The sequence below is a fragment of the Haliaeetus albicilla genome, chromosome 15 (genome assembly GCF_947461875.1).
Source record: "Haliaeetus albicilla chromosome 15, bHalAlb1.1, whole genome shotgun sequence".
Classification (NCBI taxonomy): domain Eukaryota; kingdom Metazoa; phylum Chordata; class Aves; order Accipitriformes; family Accipitridae; genus Haliaeetus; species Haliaeetus albicilla.
Window position 1 is genome coordinate 33640554 of NC_091497.1, and position 19310 is coordinate 33659863.

At 45.4% G+C, this 19310-nt stretch overlaps 2 protein-coding genes and 1 long non-coding RNA gene across 8 annotated transcripts in view; 2 read left to right on the forward strand and 1 right to left on the reverse strand.

Moving 5' to 3' along the window:
- Positions 1-3870, forward strand: part of FNDC3A (fibronectin type III domain containing 3A) — a 125603-nt gene extending 121733 nt beyond the window's left edge. For all 6 annotated transcript variants that reach the window (XM_069802716.1, XM_069802720.1, XM_069802717.1 and 3 more), the window contains one exon: positions 1385-3870. In XM_069802716.1, coding sequence (XP_069658817.1) covers positions 1385-1699 — 315 coding nt within the window. In that variant the 3' untranslated portion in view covers positions 1700-3870. The remainder of the gene's footprint in view (positions 1-1384) is intronic.
- MLNR (motilin receptor) lies at positions 3448-6641 on the forward strand. The gene is given in 5 exon segments (XM_069802340.1): positions 3448-3500; positions 3984-4191; positions 4194-4312; positions 4314-4480; positions 6322-6641. Coding segments are annotated over 5 exon segments (867 nt in total).
- A 798-nt stretch (positions 6642-7439) lies between these two features.
- On the reverse strand, positions 7440-19214 carry LOC138689116 (uncharacterized). Its single transcript, XR_011327930.1, has 3 exons — positions 19186-19214; positions 8936-9035; positions 7440-7882 (listed from the first exon to the last, which is right to left on the reverse strand). It is a non-coding gene; the product is annotated as an uncharacterized lncRNA (long non-coding RNA).
- Between the last annotated feature and the right edge of the window lie 96 nt (positions 19215-19310).

Here is a 19310-nt window from a genome sequence, read left to right on the forward strand (position 1 = left end):
CTCCCTACATTCTTCAGACAAAATAAGTTAGTAATCTGCCGTTTGAGCTATGTACATCAGTCAGGCTCTTAAAGGGGTTAGGAAGCAACCACATAAATACCCCGGCGAACACATTTGAGGGGAAGGCAACTTCTGGCAAGGGACAGGGGACAAGCGGCTGAGGACAGTAAGCCATGCCAGCTGTGGCTGGAGTAGGATGTGTGTCTGTGGCCTCTCTGCTCCCTACCAAACACATGGTACAAAGTCGCAGAATTCGGAGGATGCTGCACGTCCGATGACCTGCCTTCTCTCCGTGTGGGAGCAATTTCTTGAAAGAAAGAAAAGTCTGCAGGTTGTAGATTGCAGTAAAGCTCAGCTGCCTGGCTGTCAGAGGACTTTCTAAGTCTGTGAGTAGCCACAGGCACAGCAAGAGCTCTTCAAACGACAAAATTGGAGATTTCCTGCTTCTTTCATTGAATGGTTGGTAGTTTGCATTTGTGAAATACTGTCTACCAGTGTGATAACTGTAGGGAAAACCTCTGCATGATGTGATGTTTCTGTGTCCTGCTACCAATTAAATAAAGCAAATCCAGATAATGGGGGAGGTGAAGGGGTTTAAAGAGAGAAGTCGAATTGTACTGTGCTACCCACCTAATAGCTCAGTACCTATTGATATACCTATAAACAGAAAATTGTGCCCACATGGGACTTCACTGGCTGTTACAGGACCTTTACGTAGCTACAAATTAATTAATTTGGGAAACCAGCATTTAGATTTCACTGAATTGAGCACTCCGTGCTGAAGAGTTGTGAACTCACGTTAATCAGCCAACTGAGAGACTCTTGGAGAACACCCTGATAAGTGACCTGTGTTTTGGGATCTGACGAGATTAAGAACCACAAGAGGATGCCTCGCGGCTTCTCTGATACAGTGTTTAGTGGGATAAATTATAGTATTTTAAACACACAGTATCTTAGCTACAACAAAGGATGTTGGATTGGATTAGACTTAATGAAGTAGCTTGATACAGAGTTAATTACCTAAAATCCTGTGCTACAGTATTGTGTATTACATCCCATGGTGTAGTACTTACATGGTGAGTGGTCAGTAAAACACTTTAACGCTGGGGCTTCTGACGGAGTTTATTTGGCGTGTGCTCATCATGCCGTAAAAGCACGTGTAGTTCTCTTCCTGTGTTTCACCAAAAGTCTCCGGTCCTTTATCTGGCATTTAAATGGCGTTTGTGAGCTTTTTGTCCATTTTTCTTTGGGTGGGTGAAAACACTGATAAGGAGTCACATCCTTTCCAGTTACCTTCACCACAGCCCAAACCATACCGCGAGGTATATGTGTACGCAGGACGTTTTCACTTGACGTACTGGGTGTTTTTTTTCTTCCTCGCCAGATTTATAAGGGTCCAGACTGGTCATTCCGATACACGGGCCTGCAGCTGAACTGTGAATACCGTTTCCGCGCGTGTGCCATCCGACAGTGCCAAGAGACGGCGGGTCATCAGGACCTGATAGGCCCCTACAGCGCACCGGTGCTATTCGTCTCCCAGCGGACTGAACCACCGGCGAGCACCAACAAGGACACTGTGCAAACCACAAGGACACAATGGTCACAGAGCGACCAAGTGTGTGCTGCTGTCATCCTCGCACTTTTTGCTATCTTTTCCATTCTGATTGCTGTTATCATTCAGTACTTTGTAATAAAGTGAAGAAAAGAGATTTATTTTAGAATGCTGCCCATTACATTTTACTTTCTCATAATCTAAAAGTAATTCTATCCTCTTGCTTTTACAAAAACAGGCATTTAGCACCGGCATTGGGACTGATGCAAACCTTTTCAGCCACTTCAAAATGCTTACTGGTAGGTGTAGGCTGACACATGTTATTAGAACGCAAGCCACAGAAATACAATCTTTTCTTTAATATGCCTTCTTGCAGTACAAACTCTATATGGGGCAGGCAAGTGGTGTGTAATGGAAAGGGTTTGACCAGTAAACACGAGCATAAAAATGGTTTCCTGGCCCACAGTTGTAAGGGTTGCTACCATAACCGGGAAGAATGTGTAGATCGCATTTAAAACTTACACTAACAAACTTGTGCTGTATACAATATTAATCTGATGCTGTGAAAGCAATTTAGCGCTGTATTTCTACCTCCTCATTTGTCTTAATTATTTGGGAAGCAGGATTTATGCTGAAAAACAGATGGGGCTTTTCTCAGGCAGCAAATAATAAACTGGACGGAAGAGTATGCATGAAGGAAGCTTCTTACCTGATAAATGTGGAGTTCTTCACTGCAAGTAGATGTTTTTGAAAGACTACAAGGGGATGGCACAAGTGGTTTATCTTACCCCCAGGATTTGATGTTTACTTACAAAAATGCCTCTTTTACTTCTTAGGAATAGAGAAGGGAGAGCATGAGAGAACTTCTTAGACTTATTGTTTAAATTGAAATACACATTTCCAAAGTTGACCTTTGATTGGATGCAGTTTATACAGACGTCTGTGCCCTCTGATTTTGGCTAGTTAATAGATTTTTGAGATAAAATTCAGTATTGAATTTTTGCTGTTTCCCCAACATTCACTTGCCATATCCACCAGCATCAAGCACTGCCTTTTTTTCATTTTCTTTCTGTCTTTCTTTCTTCCTTTGGGGCACCAAATCAGAAGACGAAGTGTAGTAATTTGCACCAGAAAACTTAAAGCTGCTTTTTTCTTGAGATCCTAATGTTTAATGTAATGTCTCTTTGGATACTGTACCAAATTGTTGATTGCATGTAGTTAATGTTGCATTAGAGCACTTTGCAATTGCATAACTCATCAATGTTTTGTGAGCTTGCATTTGTGAGTTCTTGGATGACCAGACTGAATTTTATCGAGTATCCCATTGAACATCTTGCTAGATGTCAATGATTGCCAGTGACACAAAGCTTGTAGTGAAACTATCTTTAAAAAAACAAAAAAATAATCCTTGTCTCATCACACTTATCTTATCTTATTTGTTATACACTTTGTAATTAGCTATTTTTAATTTATTTGAGTTACAAGATAGTGGATCATTAATGACTTATAGTTGTGTTCAGTTTAGCATTTTTAATGGTATTAAACACTTCTGTCAGTCTTAATAATAATAAAAAAAAGGAACCTCTGTCTTGTGCTTTGAAGATCTCTGAAGAATTTCTCTTATATTAGAACGGGCATGTATTGTACTTGTTTATACGTCCAATGATCTGTGCTGTAGAATAATGTTGCTGAATTTCATTTAAAAAAAAAAAAAAGAAATGGTGAAGAACTTGGCCTCCACATGGCAAGAACGATCTGTCTTTAAAATGTACTGTATGTTTACATTTTATTTCGAATTTGTCATTTGTACGTATAGGCTGATACCTTCCCGCAGGATACCGCGATAACTGATGTTTTCTAGAACCTTCTTAAAAGTGCCATGTTTGGCAGTGCAAATGAGGTTGCGTGTAACAGCCCAGAGATTTCTTACGGTTGAATGTCTAAAACGGTAAGATTTGTTACTACAGTTAATCTGCAGTGACTTAATGTTTTTCATAGTAAAATTCAAATAAGCTCCTATTTTTGATAGTCATTTAATAGTGTATTTGCCATTTGAGCCTCAGTGCGTATTACTGCATTGAAGACAGTTTTTAATGTAATCTTAATTTTACCTCATATACTGTACATTCCAAAAATAAATAATAAGAAAAACTCTAAACTTTTTAAAACATTATAGATACACTACCAAACATATCACTTTACAATTGTACAACGTCGGACTCCATGAAGATGAACCTGTATAGTCTGATAGAAAATACATAAACTATGTAGCAAAGTATCTTTCAAAATCTGTGGAAAATAAAAGTATCATTCTTTTTTGTTGGTGTCAGTCACTCCTGTTTGCACATAATGCTGCCGCTGAAGCACTTTTTCCTTTCCCAATTTTTTCCACTTGCTGTCAGGTGGGTGGGGAATGGCAGGGCTGAGGCAGGAACAGCAGCAAGGGCAAACTGTGGCCGTGGACGCCCCACGACAAGCAGCGGTGCTCAGCACTGCCAGTGCAGGTGTTCGTCCCCATCAAGGCCAACTGCCTGGGGCTCTGCATGGTCAGCATGGTGGGCAGCATCCTGATGGTGCTGGTCATCCCTGGTGACATGAAGACCGCCACCATCTCCGACCTGCTCATCCTCCTGGGGCTGCGCCCTTCGACCTCTGGTACTCCCAGCCCTGGATTTTCGGGCAGCTGCTGTGCCGCCTTCCCCCCCCCCACCACCTCAGTGAGGGCTGCACCTACTGCCCCACCCTCGCCATGGACTCTGGCCACCGTGTTCTGGGTCACCACCACCTCCTACTTCATCCTGCCCATCATCTGCCTCAACATCCTCCATGGCTTCATCGGACAGGAGCTGTGGCGGAGCAACGCCTGCCTGCAGGGCCCCAAAGCAGTCCTCCAGGAGAAGGGGCACTGCCAGACCTTCAAGATCTTGGGTGAGTCCCTCCTCCGTCCCCCCTCGGGCTACGACCAGGGCTGAAGCTCCCACACAGGGTAGGGATAGCGCAGAGGGAACATCCCAGCCACGCTGGTGAGCCCTCCAGTGCTCCCGGGGACCACCACAGCAGGTATTTTGCTCAATCGCAGCTGAGGTTTCACCTGGTGTAGCACTGCACATCCAGCAGCATGACTGCCTTCTGTAGAAATATCCTTTTTCCGAATCTTACCAGGCAGAACCGAGTACAAGGGAGTCTGCAACTTCAGAAAAACTGTGGTAACATCAGTCATCTCTTCCAGTGGGCAGCAACACCTCTGGGTAGTAAATTTCTGCTTCTGAAAAATAAGTTTGATTTTCTTAGCAGTCTTTTGTAGCTGTCCTAGGAGTAAATCCACTGATTGCCCAAGCAGGCTGAAAAACAGCAACTTAACCCTCATGAGCCATTTGCAGACAAATTGTATAATACCAAAGCGCTTCCTGCTGATGTAAGATGCTGTTAATTTTTAGTTCATTTTCTTAGTCACACGTTCATTACCCCAACATCAGGCTCTGGAAAGTTAGAGATCCCAGTCTTGCCTGGGGCTTTAAAGTTTGTAAATAGTAACTGATCTGAAGGGGAAAAAAAAAAGGAAAGAAAAAAAGAAATCCAACTATTGATTAATGAGCATAAAACAAAATGTCCTGGTTATTTTTTTTCCTACCTTTAATGAAGGTTTTACATGCTACATGGGAGACTTCTTTTACCAAGGATGTAATCAGCTGGATGGAAGCAGTACAGCACAAAGAAAAGAAACTAATAAGCCTGAGAGAGTACATCTTGCTAACTTAACTTGAGTAGGCACAAGGTTTTGCAACAGAAACATCCTTGTCCACAATCTCCTTGGGACCCACTGAGCCAGACCAATTCCCCCTTACCTCAGAGAGCCAGCAGCACTACACATGTGATTTATTGCAGGCATGAACTTGCTTTGGCTATATCCCTTTTTTTTTTAAGCTCTGAGAAACACAAAGGATGTTCCATAAATGATTACTTGTTTCACTCAGGTGCATTTATAAACAAAAATAATTAAAAATATGGATACAGTAATATGCTTATTTAATTGTTCCTCATCTGCTCCTGCTATGTTGCCATTATAAGAGCATCTGTATTGTGCTAAAACGCAACACAATACCACAAGAACAGCTGGAGTGACTCAGGCTAGAGATCCATCTAGTCAAATATCTGCCTCCAGCAGTAATTGTCTGGGGAAACGTGTAAGAGCCTCAGTAGAAAAAAAGTCCACTGAATCCAAGACCAACTACACTGGAAGTCTTTAAGTTGGCAACCATCCTGTTACAACAGTGCAAATTCAGTGGGAGCCTGGGTGACCAAGGTGCAGCCCTTACAGTAGGGTCTTTTTCAGTAACATAGGCATGTTAAAGAACAGCTCTGTAGCACACAGAGCTGCAGCGTGCTTCTGCAAAAAACACCTCGTTCTGACTTTTGACTTCATATCACATACATGGCATTACAGACATTGCCAAGGGGAATCGTTGTTGTGCCTGATGTTATTATATGGATGTTACACCACTGTTAGTTGCTACATTTTTCTCAGCAAACTCATCTCATTGTTTAGCTGAAGATTTTACTGGTTACCTTTTAATCCAAGGCTAAAACTCAGACTTGATGCTATTCCTGTTTTCATGGTTTTCCAACAATTTAGTGCCATTATTTCTATATATCATTTGTATCGGTTAGAAGAACCTGCAAAATCAGCCATATAAAATTTAGTTTACTTGATGCTTGAAAAGTTAACTTGCTTTTTAACTATCAATCACATGTGTTATTTTGTCTTACAGCTGTGGTGGCTCTGGCCTTTGTAATTTGCTGGTTGCTTTTCCCCACTGGCAGGATCGTATTTACAAACACCCAGGACACCAGGATGATGCTGTTCTCCCAGTAGTTTAATATATTCACTCTGCAGCTTTTCTACCTAAGTGCATCCATCAACCCTATCCTCTACAACCTTATTTCAAGGAAGTACAGGGCAGCAGCCTACAAGCTGCTGTTGCCATGCCGAGCTGCAGAAAGGGCTTTCATGGTAACAAAAGATGCTGGTGGCTACAGGGAGACCAGTGCTAGCACAAGAAACGAGTTTACCACCAGCTTCCGAGACTGAGCCCCGCGCTTCTCCAGGCATTGTCTGCAAAGGAGGGGAACTTCCTTGTCACAGGAGAGTTGCAAAAAGGTGGACATTTGTCAGAGCGTGTGGTATTTTGTAACTGTTTGTATTTTGAAATACTTGTGGTTTTGTTAACAGAGCAAGCAGCAACCATAAAGTAGTGAGAACGATGTGCAGCTCGTGAAAGATAACTCAATAGGAAAAGCTGAAGTAAACCCCATGTGAGTTGGTGTTAAAAAAGATTAACCATTAAGAAGGGCTGGGTCGATTTTTTTTTTCCCCAAGATATAGGGGGAGGAAGCCCTTGCTTTATGTGCCTTCAGGTTTGGGGCACTAAACCTAACCTCAAACTCCCAGCAGCTGCAATGAATCTCAGTTCAGTCTGGATTAGCAGTTAAAGGTGGGAAAACACACCCTGGAAGAGCAGCCATTGCACTAGCACAGGTCCCATCCTTCCCCACAGCCCCTCCTGGGCGTTGTCCCACAGCCCACAGGACAGAGCAGAGCTCAGGCAAAAAGATGGGGCAGGAGATTAAATTCAGTGTCTTCCTTTTTCCCGTGACACTCCAAGGCAAACTCTGAGCTAGCATGCTAAGTCTCTTCTACTCACTTGGTCTCAGGCCAGGGTTTCCACTTCTGCTGCCACCAGAAGGTCTCAGCTCAGAGCACTAAGGGGCACAGAATGACTCAGGACTCCTGCTGGGAGCAGCTTTGCTTCCCTCCATCTAGCCTGTTGGGTTTAATTCTCAGTGTCACACATTTTGACTCACTGGACCCATTTTTCTTTCTGAAAAGATGACAGTAAATAAACAGCTGTCACTCTAGGAGCTCCCCAGTGGACAACCAGCAGCAGGTCTCCTCATCCCACCCCACAGCCACCCTTGAGGCCTAGCACGTCCCCCGGGTGCACCCAGGGACGTACCCACACGGTCCGTGTTCAGCACATGCTGCATCTTTGCATCCCAGCCGCCGGCTGCTGCGTGGGGAGGTCTCGCCTCGTGCTCTCATGCTGTGATGGACCAGCTGGAGCCTCCCGAGGAGCCCAAGGCTCACTCAGAGGCCCTTGCTCTCCTTCCCGGCCGGCACAGCTGAGCTCACCAGCCCCAGTGGCAGGCGAGGGGCTCATGGCTTCCCTCACTGCCTCAGAGAAGGTCTGTCTGGCCTCACGGGGAAAGTTGTCCCAACTGTAGGACACCACATAACTCTGGGTTACCACTTCTTCAATGCCATACATTGAGCTACATCAAGAAATAACAGGGCAGAACATAGTTTTAGAGAAGATATTGTGAGATTCCATAAACCCTCTGGGGAATCCTCAGAGAGTGATGAAACGTCCCCTGAGGACAGCAAAAATGAGAGGAGTTCTCAACCAATTTCTCAGACATGTATAAATGCAATACGTCATTTATATGACTGTAAGGGAGTCAAAAAGTAAGATACACCTCCATTAAGTGGGAAAGAACTGAGCCTCCTAAAGTCCAGCAAAGAAGATTAAAACCAAGAAACCTGGTGACCCTGGCAGATGTGGAGGCAGAAGTCACACTCAATCCACAGCAAAGTTGGTGGGGACTGAGGACTCCAAATACAAACGCTAAGTAAAAGTAAACAAAAATGAAAAATAAGCAAAAGCACAAGACATGACAACCTCAAACTCGTACAAGGCTCTTTCAGGCTATGTCTTGCTTCCTGATGTGTCTTTTATTCTGGATGCTTCTTGCATGAATGCAGCCCATCCAGAAAGTTTCTGTAAAGACCATTTTACCAGCATCTTCCCAAGATCATTTCACCCTCCTCTCTGCCTTCTTCCACTGAATTCCTCCTCCCAGGTGCAAACTTTTTTCACTCCCTCCTTGCCAGTCATCTCTCTTTGCTATCCAGAGGCTGACACTGCCGCCAAGCATCCTGTGATGTCCATTTCTGTATCCACATTTTCTGGGGCATGGAAGGAGTTCCCACACAAGAGTGCTGGTGCCCCAGCCTGCTTGCACGGTTGGGAAGAGTTCTCCCCCTAAATGCCCTCAAAGCTAATCATCCTTCAAATCTCTCCTTAAGAACGCACCTTTCTTGTGATGCTTATTGAACAGTCTCTAAACTAAAGCCAGAGCTGGCTACAAGTCAGATGTAATGTAACACAAGTGTCCTAAACCTGGGACTTCACCAAATACCACTGTTGTCAGCAACGAAGAGCCCAAATTCAGCACACTCAACCAGCCCGAGAGGCATCACCTGGAAATCACTGAAACCAGTAGGGAGTGGCAGAAATGCAAGTCTGAGGAGAGCGTGTTATTTACCTGGAATGGAAGGAGAACCACCACTGGTGTATAGATGCTACACGAGGCATGCGGATCCCTCTGGAGGGTCATGCAGTCGCTGTATCAGATGACAGCTACCCTGGCCAGAGAAGGAGAGAAAAATGCAGCATATAAGGATAAAAGTAACTTTTTTTCCCCCAGAACTTACTTAAGATATCCTACGTGACAAGGAGCAGCATGGCAGAACACAAAGGATGGTGGATCCTAGGCGCCCTCGCACCCTGCTCTCCCAGGCAGCAGCCACTGATGGGTCTTAGAGTGGCCACAGCAGAAGCAAGTCACCTCTACCCCAGTGCCCTCAAAAACTCAGCTATGATGTCAGACGACTACAAACATGTTCCCGCTCAGTGAGTGCCATGGAGCCCGTGACAGCTCCACAAGACTCAGTAGCTGCCTGCTGTTGTATCAGGGGTACCCGTGCACTGCAGGACTCCGCAATGTTTCCATGCTCTGAAGCTCTGTGGAGGTTGCAAAGCAATTCCAGGAAGTCTTTGAGAGCAACAAAAGAAATGGCCTGGCTTCTGCTATAAATCAAGGATACCAGCGTGACCAGCCTGCAGCTAAACTGATTATGAAGGGACGCTTAAGGCCCAACAAATGTCTAGCTCCTGTGCAACAAATTTCGCCCATCTTAACAAGGCAATCAGTTCCCTAACTTGAATTTAGGTCTGCTCTTTGTCTGTGCTGTGCAAATACGCCCCAAAGGCGAGCTGTGTTTTGACCCTGTGAAAGCAGAGACTGTCTACAACCGCAGAAGAGGAGGAATGGAGGGAGGCTGAGTTTCCCCCTCTCCTGCAGCAGCTGAGCATAGCATAGGGAACTTTTTCTTAATGCAGGGTCTCAATTCTGCTGGCACAAAGCCAGGCAGCATTCCCAGCCCCAGAAGTTATCTGAGGCTTCGTTTCAACAGGCTTCAGCAGAGCCTGCTGGACTGACCTGGGCAAGCTGTACCTGTGCAAGGGAATCACCTCACCCACTTAGCCCCAGCATCCCGCTCCTCCAAAGCAAGCCTGCGTGCTGACCCTAGCTCGAGGGACTGACCCTGCCGGATCAGGGCAGGACGTCGGGCTGCGGCATTCAGCCGCCAAGGAGGACAGAGGGGCAGCTGAGAGAGAACAGCAGGCAGCCTTCATGCCTTGCACTTTCTCTCAGCGAGACCTTCACGAAACGCACACCTAGATGGAAACGAGAGGTGCCTGTTCAACAGCTATTGCACTATCACAGGTCTGCAGGATCCATGCCCTCAGACCCAGTCTTCACACATGAGAAGCTGGGGTAAGGGAGCTGAGGTAAAGCAAGCTGCTCTCACACAGAATGGCAGCCCATTTTTCCTGCCTCCGGGAAGTTATCATAAAGATGCAGAAGGGACAGACTCAGAACACAGTAATGTTTGCTCCCTTCCATGCTGCTTGTTGTGAAGGGAGATCCCTCCTGCAGAGCCTGGGAACGGGAAGGAAGCAGGGGAGGATGGAGTTGCCTGAAAACAGCCCTGGCTGAGACAAGCCTGGGAAAAGCACAGGAAAACACGGAAGAACAGCAGGAGGTGGTCCCACAGAGCAGAACCCCCCTACCACACAGAAGAGACCCACCCAGCCCCATTTCTTGTGTGCTCTATTCCCTCCTTACATATTTTCTCTTCATTGACTGATTTGGCCCCCAGAGTCCATTTTGCAGCTGTTGGTGAGAAACAACAGCTCTTGTCAGGACCTTGTAATAGCCAGAGTCTTCATTTTCACTTTGTTTCCTTCTTTTGAGACACTTCTCGCTTTGTAAAGTGTATGTGTGTGCAAGGAGCAATCTGTCTCCAGGACACCTTTCCATGTGGAAATGTCAAATGTATTTCATTTTTGTCTAGCCTCTAGGAATACTGCATTTATCTCTAAATAGGGAAACAAAATTGAATTCTTGCCTCCTTGTCACCAAAACATGGGACAGAACTGTCAAAGGAAACACATAGCAGTAAAAAAAAAATTGACAGGCAATCTCTGTTACAGAATGGGAGAAAAATCCAAGTCAGACCGTTTGACAGCACACATCACTGCATTACAACTGACACCCAAAAAGACAACCTTAGAAGAAATTGTCTCTGTTGGCTTGCAGACTGCAACAGCAGTGAGGGTGCCAGTTTTGTGCTGAGCAGCCTTTGGGGTATTTGCACAACAGAATTACGAGCTTTATCACACAAATGGCAGGGAACAAAATCCCATGCCTGAGCTCAGGGGAGTGGAACTGTGGATGAATTTGGGTCACAGACCCACAGGGCAGGCTGGCGTGGAGTGCCCAAGACCTTACACTCATGTTGAAGCCAGTGGAGCAAACTCAGACTGGTTGCTGAGCATCAGAAAAGGACCCTGCTCAGCACTCAGCACCATTAGGGAAGAAGCCCAACACAGGCAAGGGATGCTCACCACCTTGCAGAACGTTTCCACCGTGCCTTAGTGGTTGTTGTTTACTATAAAATACAACCAGGTGAGTGTTGGACTCCAAGTATCTGTAGGTAACTGCAAAAGCAATTGCTTCCAGGCTGTCAGTATGAACCCAGCCCTGTTAGGAGGAAGAAAGAGGCATCACTAGCTGCTTTCGGCAACCACCACAGAAAGAGCTGTTCATAACCCAGTTAGTTAGTTACCAGTGGTGCCATGTGCCACCAGCACAGCAGGACACTGAACTCTCCCCTCACAAGGGAGGGACTAGAGCCTACAATTTCTACAGCAGGAGAGAGGTGGAGGGTTTGCGCAGCCATTTTTTCTGCCCCCATTTTGTGCAGTTGACAGATGCTGTCTTCATTGCCGTCAAACTGACTTTTGCATGGTTCCTAATCTTGCTCTTTTTCAAAGCAATGAAAAAGGCAGTGAGTGCTAAAGACAGAGTCTGACCTAGAGACCTAAAGCCCAAGCTTTTGGATGAGGTCCCTGGTTCATCTCCCCCCTTTTTACCCTCCCTGCAGCTTGCCCAGCATGACAAGTGGCAAGAGAAGTACCTTGCCTTCTCCTGGCAAAGCCAGTATTTCAGAAGCTGAAATACTGTGGTCCAAGAAGCACACCCAGGAGCTGAGCCCTCGGGCCTGGGTCTCCCACCTCAGTGCTACCATCCTCGGTCTCCACTTGCAGCAGGGTGAAAGCATGGAAACCAGGCTGGGCATCCGGTGGTAGGAGAGTGGGCAGGAAACACCCAAGCTCTGTGCCATGTTACGGACAGTCACGCTCAGCACCAGACTCTATATTAAAAGCCTGTAGCGGGCACAGCCTGCACAGCACCTTGGATCTCAGGTGTCCAGCAACAGCCACCATGCCAGTACCCTCACCATGGCTACCTGCAAAGACCATATAGCAGCTATATAGATGGAAACTGAGAAAACAGTGAAGCACTCTTCTTACAGCCACCTAAAAGTTTGCTCTTATACTGCAATCTAGGCATAGCCAATGTGCCCTGGCTTGTGCCCTGTGAGATCAGCTGAAAACCCACGACCTTCCCACAGTAATGTCCCCAGGGCTGGGCTCTTGGAGGTGCTCCTGCTCGGGGCACGTTTCCCCGCACAGCATCTCCACTGTCACAAATTACCCTCCAGCCACCACACACTTTAAATATTTCCTTTTCCACTGCACATACTTCAGTACGCTGCTTTATAAAGCAAGCACTCTGCCGTCTGTTCCAAATTCACTTATACAGGTTTTGTTTGTGTGATATCCAGACTGCTATCTGTATCAGAGTTATACAGTTTCTTAAAAGAATTTAAACATGTGGAAAATGTTTGCCATTTATCCCAGCTACTTCTGAAAGGTGTATTTTTTATCTTTTCCCAAGCCATAGTTTGTAACATAAAATCCTCTCTTGACATTTTGATGTCTAGGACACTACTGAGTGTTTGCTGGCAATTAAAAAGTTAATTTGCGTTAATTAACATCATAAATTCAAAGCACAGTAGCAATGTCTCAATAAATTCTGGTGTTACTGTCATACCTGCAAAGATGTGTGTACGCACATGCAAGTATCTGAAGGAACCTTAGACAGCACTGCAGATTAAATTAATAATACAGGTATAAAATGCAGTCAGTTAATATAGCTCAGTGAAACAACGATTCATTACTTAGCTGCTGAATATATAAATTCTGGACATCTACATCAGCAGCTACTCCAGATAACCAGTGCATGGGCATGCACACAGGTGATTAGCCTCTCACCCCCCAATCTTTCATAACCTTGGCATGACCCAAAACGGATTGCCTTTCTGATACCAGAGCAACACCATGTCTTTACTGTGTCTAACTAAAGACACCCTGACTGCTTAGCAATGTCTACCTTCTACTGCTTCCAACAGAGGTACAAACTAGGGACAGGGATGGCTTCACAGGGAAGTAAACACGTCTGAGGTTGTCAGTGAGGTTGTCACGGGGGGGGAATTAGACCACTTAAAGAACCACTGCCAAAGGTATCAGCAAAAGTGGTCTTATTGAAGTAAGATGTTGTAGAAGTGAGACTTTAACAAAGTTCAATGGCAAAGTTCACTCTGTTACTTACTGCAGAGTATATAATAACAATTCAAAGTTACCAACACAAAATCAAACTTAACCAATACAAAATCTAGTGCACTACAATACAAGGTTATGCGCAATACCAGTCACTTACCAAAGATCTGCAGTTGGTAAGGGGTCTCTCAGCCTCGAGGAGTAACCTTGAGAGGCGTCCCAGCTCAAGGGGCGATCCCCGCCATGCAGCCAGCTGCTTAGCAGGGAGAGCTCAAAGGTGGCTCACTGAGGCTGTCATATTTATGGAACAAAGTGGTTGGCTCGTAGTCAAATTACACACAGTGGAAAAGGTATGCATGAGACTCCTCGTACCCACAACTTTCTTTGTTCCTTGATAAATGAGTCTTGGAAGAACCACCTGCTATTCATGTGTTAATCACATGGTTAGTGTTCCAGTTTCCAAGCCCACATGCATCGATGCTCACCATGTCAACCTGTTCCTGTGTGGGTTTTCAGAGAACAGATTGGAACTAGAGAAGTTCTTGGCCCCGTTATGGCCGAGGCCTTTGCTTCCTTTGGAGACTGAACCACACTACCACAAGTTTGGTCAAGGAGTCAAGTGCATCCATCACAGAGGTGACACACAGCAGCTGCAGAGGACAGAGCACCAGAAAACTCAACTCTAAGTCTGGATCGTCAGAGCTCCCAGGTTTATGTCCCATCAGAGCACCGAGCTGTGGCTGAGCTGATGTGCAGCAGATGCCTCTGTCCGTAGGTGAGAACCTAGCCTCCAACTGGGGGACAGTACATGCAACCCCTTCTTAATAAAATGCGCTGGAAGGAAGCAATTGCCATCTTGCTTATAAATGGATTTATTTTCCTCTCTTAATTGTTTTAATTAATGTAACTAATTTCTGGTTGTTTGCTTGCTTGATGTCATTTTAATTATTAGATTAACAGATATTTTTTCAAACTTAACAGACTGATGAGGCTGAAGAATGTATCTGGTTTTGCCTGACAGCAGCACAAAAGCTTTTTTCTAACTAGTTGTCAAAAAACGTATCACCAGCAGAAACTCCTTAAATGTGGCTTGTAGAGATAAAAAGAGAAGCTTGTTGTATTTGCACAGTATAAACAAATAGCAGGTATCTCCTATATGAACTGATGGGCCTAGCTGTTACACAGATATTTAATAGCTCACTGATAAAACTTTCTAAGAGGAGGGTGTTGGGTTTTTTTTTAAATCCAGAAGGCAAACCAAGGGTCAGAGTGGAACTACTAGAGATGAATAAAGATCCAAAACCCCAGGACTTAAGCACAGTAAACTCTTCTTACTAGTTTTGATACAGATGATCAGCTTCACTGTATATCATTATACTCCAACTAAGACTTCGGGGTAGGTATAAAGATATCTGCATTAATGGTAGTGCAGGAAACCATGTTTCAGGATCTAAAACCCATAGTGCACAGATGCAGAAAGACACTGCAAAGCAGGTACTGCAATGCAGGAATAAGTTTTCTCAGCAAATCAACCCCAAAAGAGGTGGTGATGAGGAATGAGATTCTGAGTCCATGGATACCATCAAGATGAGGGTGTAAAAACATACCAATGGTGATACAACAAGCAGCAATAAAGCCCAGCAAAACAGCTCAGTAAATTTTGAGTAAACACTGCAAACACTGTTATAATGGTTATTAAATTATTCAAGAGGATAAAATCCTTGAGCTTGTCAGCCAAGACAATCACACAGCTTCATATCACAGGATATCTTCACAAATGGAAACACGTCAGAGGTCTGAGAATGCAAGCGCCATGACAACTTCCAAAGGACATTTTGGCAGAGCGAGCTTTAGGAATGGGCTTTCTGTCATCTACCAGATCAAAACATAATACATCAGAGATGATAGCCTTCCAGGGCACTTCAAATGAGAAATCCTAGCAAATGGGTCTGCTAAGTAAAGAAAAAGGCAGGGGCAGAGGGGTGTTAAGCAATCAATCACTTGAATGAATTGGGTTTAAGACACAGATGCAGGACAAACTGCAGCTGAGAGAAGCAGCAGGTTTTTCCAGCAAGGTCTGATTCAAGCAGAAAATGCCCATCCAAAAATTCTCACCGACATGTAAAGTGACATACCCGAAACGGCAGCTCAGAGGCTAACATGCTGCTTAACTGGAAAGGCTGAATTGCCTTGAATTGTATATAAAAGGGAGAGTGAGGCAAAGAACCCCTTTTCCTCATTATGTTCCTCTACTAGCCTCTTCTCCACTGTCACCTTGACAGAAGCACACTTAGTCCCTGGGCAGGGATGCTTTCTGCATTAGGGTTGGTGCCATTCTCCTTTCAACAGATTTTCAGGAATGATACAGTCTCTCCTGGTCCTGAAGTACGTACACACACTCCTCACGCTCCACAGAGATGCTGTCATCAGCTGCCCTCTAGCTTTTAGCTGCAGCTTTTGGTGGGAAGCAAACAGGAGCAGCAAAACCTTTAGTCCCAGTACACTGAGAGCTTTCAAGTTCAAGATCAGAATTAGATGGAAAAAAAAAAAACAGAGTAGGTTGGGACATATCTATAAATCATGCTGCCTCTTCTGTTATGAAGAGGATTCCTGCACGATGAGGTAACTGCAACTTACAGGTGACTGTTGCTGTGAACTCGATTTCCACTTACTTTGGGCTTGCTGACCCCCTGAAAACCCCACCTCCCTGCCCAGATGTGAATGGAAACACCAGGGCACGCAAATCAAATACTGTGGTGAATCAACAAGCTACTGGTGGGAGAAGCCGCTTCTCCAACACAGTAGGAAAAATACCACAAAATTTAACAGAGCAAGGAGAGTTCTTGCAAGCATTGGTTTGGTTTTGGGACACCAGGGTATGATCATACTGAAAGGTGTTACCCTTTAGCTTGCTGTAGGTCTATTTTAACACAAAATGTCTCTCCTCTGCTTTCAGAAATGGTCCAGACACATTTGGGAGACTGGTAAGTGAAAATGCACACGTCATTTTGTAGTCTTTCATAAAGATGGGGTCTAGAAAGGAATCTTTCCAAATGGGAAAAAAAGTTCACCTTAGATAGTCACGCAGTAAGTGGTAACTTGCACAGCAAAGGAATCCATTTGGATTTATGTCCAAAAATTTAGCCGCAGAGAATCTTTTACATACCCTGATGTGTAGAAAAAGTGGTAGAAACATTAAACACCCCAGCACAGAGGCTCTGGTCAAAACACCCATAGGTCATAGGTAGATGCCTTTGTTTATACAGACCATGAAGCCCAGTCAAGCTTATTAATGAAGGCTGACCCCTCTCGACACCTATGGTGAAAGCTGAACAAACTGCCAGAGCACAAACCCCAAATCCCTCATAACACCAGAAAGTAAAGTATAGTAGCAGAGGCTCTGGTTCTTGCTCCACCTGCGCCATTTGCAGATGAGCTGCCTGTTGCGGCAAACAACTTTCTGGGACCCCCTTCCAGTCTGGCTAGCCCCTCCAGGCAGGTAGCTGCAATCTCCTGCAAAGGTAAACCACCACTGAACTCTGGAACTACATTCTTGGCCACTGCATGAGACAGCCAAAATTGTTTCCCAGTTAACCACTGTTGCTCAGAGAACCAACACAATCCAAACATCACAGTTTTACAGCAGTTCCTAGGAGTGGGGAGATGAGGCAGCAGACAAACAGTTAATTTTGCAGAGGCATTAATTGGTATGTCAGTCTTGGGCTTCTTCCTGCTTCTCTCGCACTTCCATAGCAGTACACAAATATTGAATTCTCTTCAGAGGGTAAAATACCACGTACAGTTAAACCATACTGAGTTAAGTATGAAGAAATTAAGATATATTAAACATGGCACTTGCACAAACACCACAGCCATAACTTTCAGGGGGAGATGACTTTCACAAGCATATTTTTTCTGCACTGTTTTCCTGGCAAAGTGTCCAAACTCTGGGGCCAGCACTTCTGAGACAGAGTGATAGTGCCTCTGCATGGAGGCCCAGCTACTTCAGGAGCACCATCAAATTTAACACTCCTGGAAACATCACAAGGGCAACTTCAGCTGCATTTTTCAGATCTTCCTCTGAACAGTCATTATTTTTAACAGAGCTTCCAGGGAGGAAAAAAACACCTTCTGCCCTTGAATCGCATATGCATCACTTCAGGATAATAGTCTCTTGTCAGAGAAAGAGAAAGGGAAACCCAAGCAGCAAACTAATTGGGGGATGGTAACATCACCTCAGCTGTGCAGTAGATTTGCCTGCCAGCACCTTGTCTGTTCTTCATCTCTCCACAGCACTGTCAAGAGATGCTACCCACAAAAAAAACAAGGCAAAAAGTTTGAGTGTCCTTCTGTGGGCACTGGGTTCCTTCTGAAAGCCTGCTCTTTGAGAATTACTTCCTGGAAAAGGATTTGGACAATTATTTTTTAATGACTGCAACATACAAGTGATTCTCATCCTCTTTTTCTTTACTCCAGCTTCTGTCCACAGCCCTTTTGGGACCATAAGGCTTCACATACTTTTAACTGATACCTCAACCACTTTCAGGGATGCATCACATTTCTTCCACAAACCATTAATTCTTTCTTTAGAAATGTAGACAGTTTTGGGATGAAGTAACTCCCTTCTATTAAGTTTCAAAATCTTGCAGCTATTGAATACTACAGCCCTTTTGTAATCAGTAAGAATTATCCAGTTAATTGCAAGTCATTCTCTTCATAGAAGAAAAGATATTTAATATGAAGTCTGCATATATTCTAACTTAACTTCCATTAACCTGTTAGCCCATGAACAGAGCTCATCTTTCAGGGGCCCAATGCCTCGATATCCAAGAGGCAAATATACCCTTAATTACTGACAAAGATTGTTTCAAGAAAAACCCAAAACAACAAAACGCACAGAAACAAACAAACAAAAACCAGCAAAAAAACCCCAACCCTTTTCTGCTTTCTTCCAACCTTTCTCTCACCGTGGCCTCGGATAGTCAAAGCAGCAATCCCACAGCCAGTCTTCCTGATTCTGAACATCAATTCATAGACGATGAAGAGTTTTGGTCTAGTCACAGCAGCCACAACACATGTTAAAAGATTAAAAAAGATCCATTTTCATAGCTCACTCTATGCTGACAAGGCCTTGCTCATTTTCCCTACACAGGTGTAATCACTATGTAATAAATCTACACGGGAAAGACACAGTTTCTACCAACAAAACACCACCTGGGGAAGCTCTGCTCTTGTTCCCCAGAGGAAGCAAGCGGCACAGCTAACGGATGGGTTTTGCCAGTGTAACATCTCTCTGGAAGAACGGTAGTGCTGCAGCAATGACAGAAAGGAACACGATTTTCCACACTTAACCAAGGTAGTTAAACCAGCAGAACACGTAGCAGGGCGCAAGGGAGATGATCCCAACGCACAAAAAACCTCACGCCACAAGCCAACCGTTCGGCAAACTGGCTGCCGAAGCAACGCCTGTGCCGGGGACCTGACGCTGGCCCAGCCCCGGGGTCCCGGCCAGGGTGCCCCTCGGATCCCTTTCTTAGCCCGTGGGCTTACATTTCCCCCGGGAGGCCACCGAGGGCCCGGCCCGGGGATGAGGGCCCGGCCCGAGGCCGCGGTACACGAAGCCTTCGCTCCCCCTGAGGCTGCACCCCGGCGGGCAGGACCCGGCGCCACAGCCACCGCCGAGACCCCCCTCCCCGCGGGCTGAAGCGAGGCGGCGAGCTGTATTCCGACATTAAAAACCTCCCGACGGAGGACGGCGCCCACCTCTCACCGGGCTCCCCTCAGCCGGCCCGCCACGACAAGCCCCACCCTCTCCTCCCATTCGCGCCCCCTATTGGCCGAAACGCCCGCCCGTCAGCGGCGGTTACCATGCAGACGCCTCCGCCGCG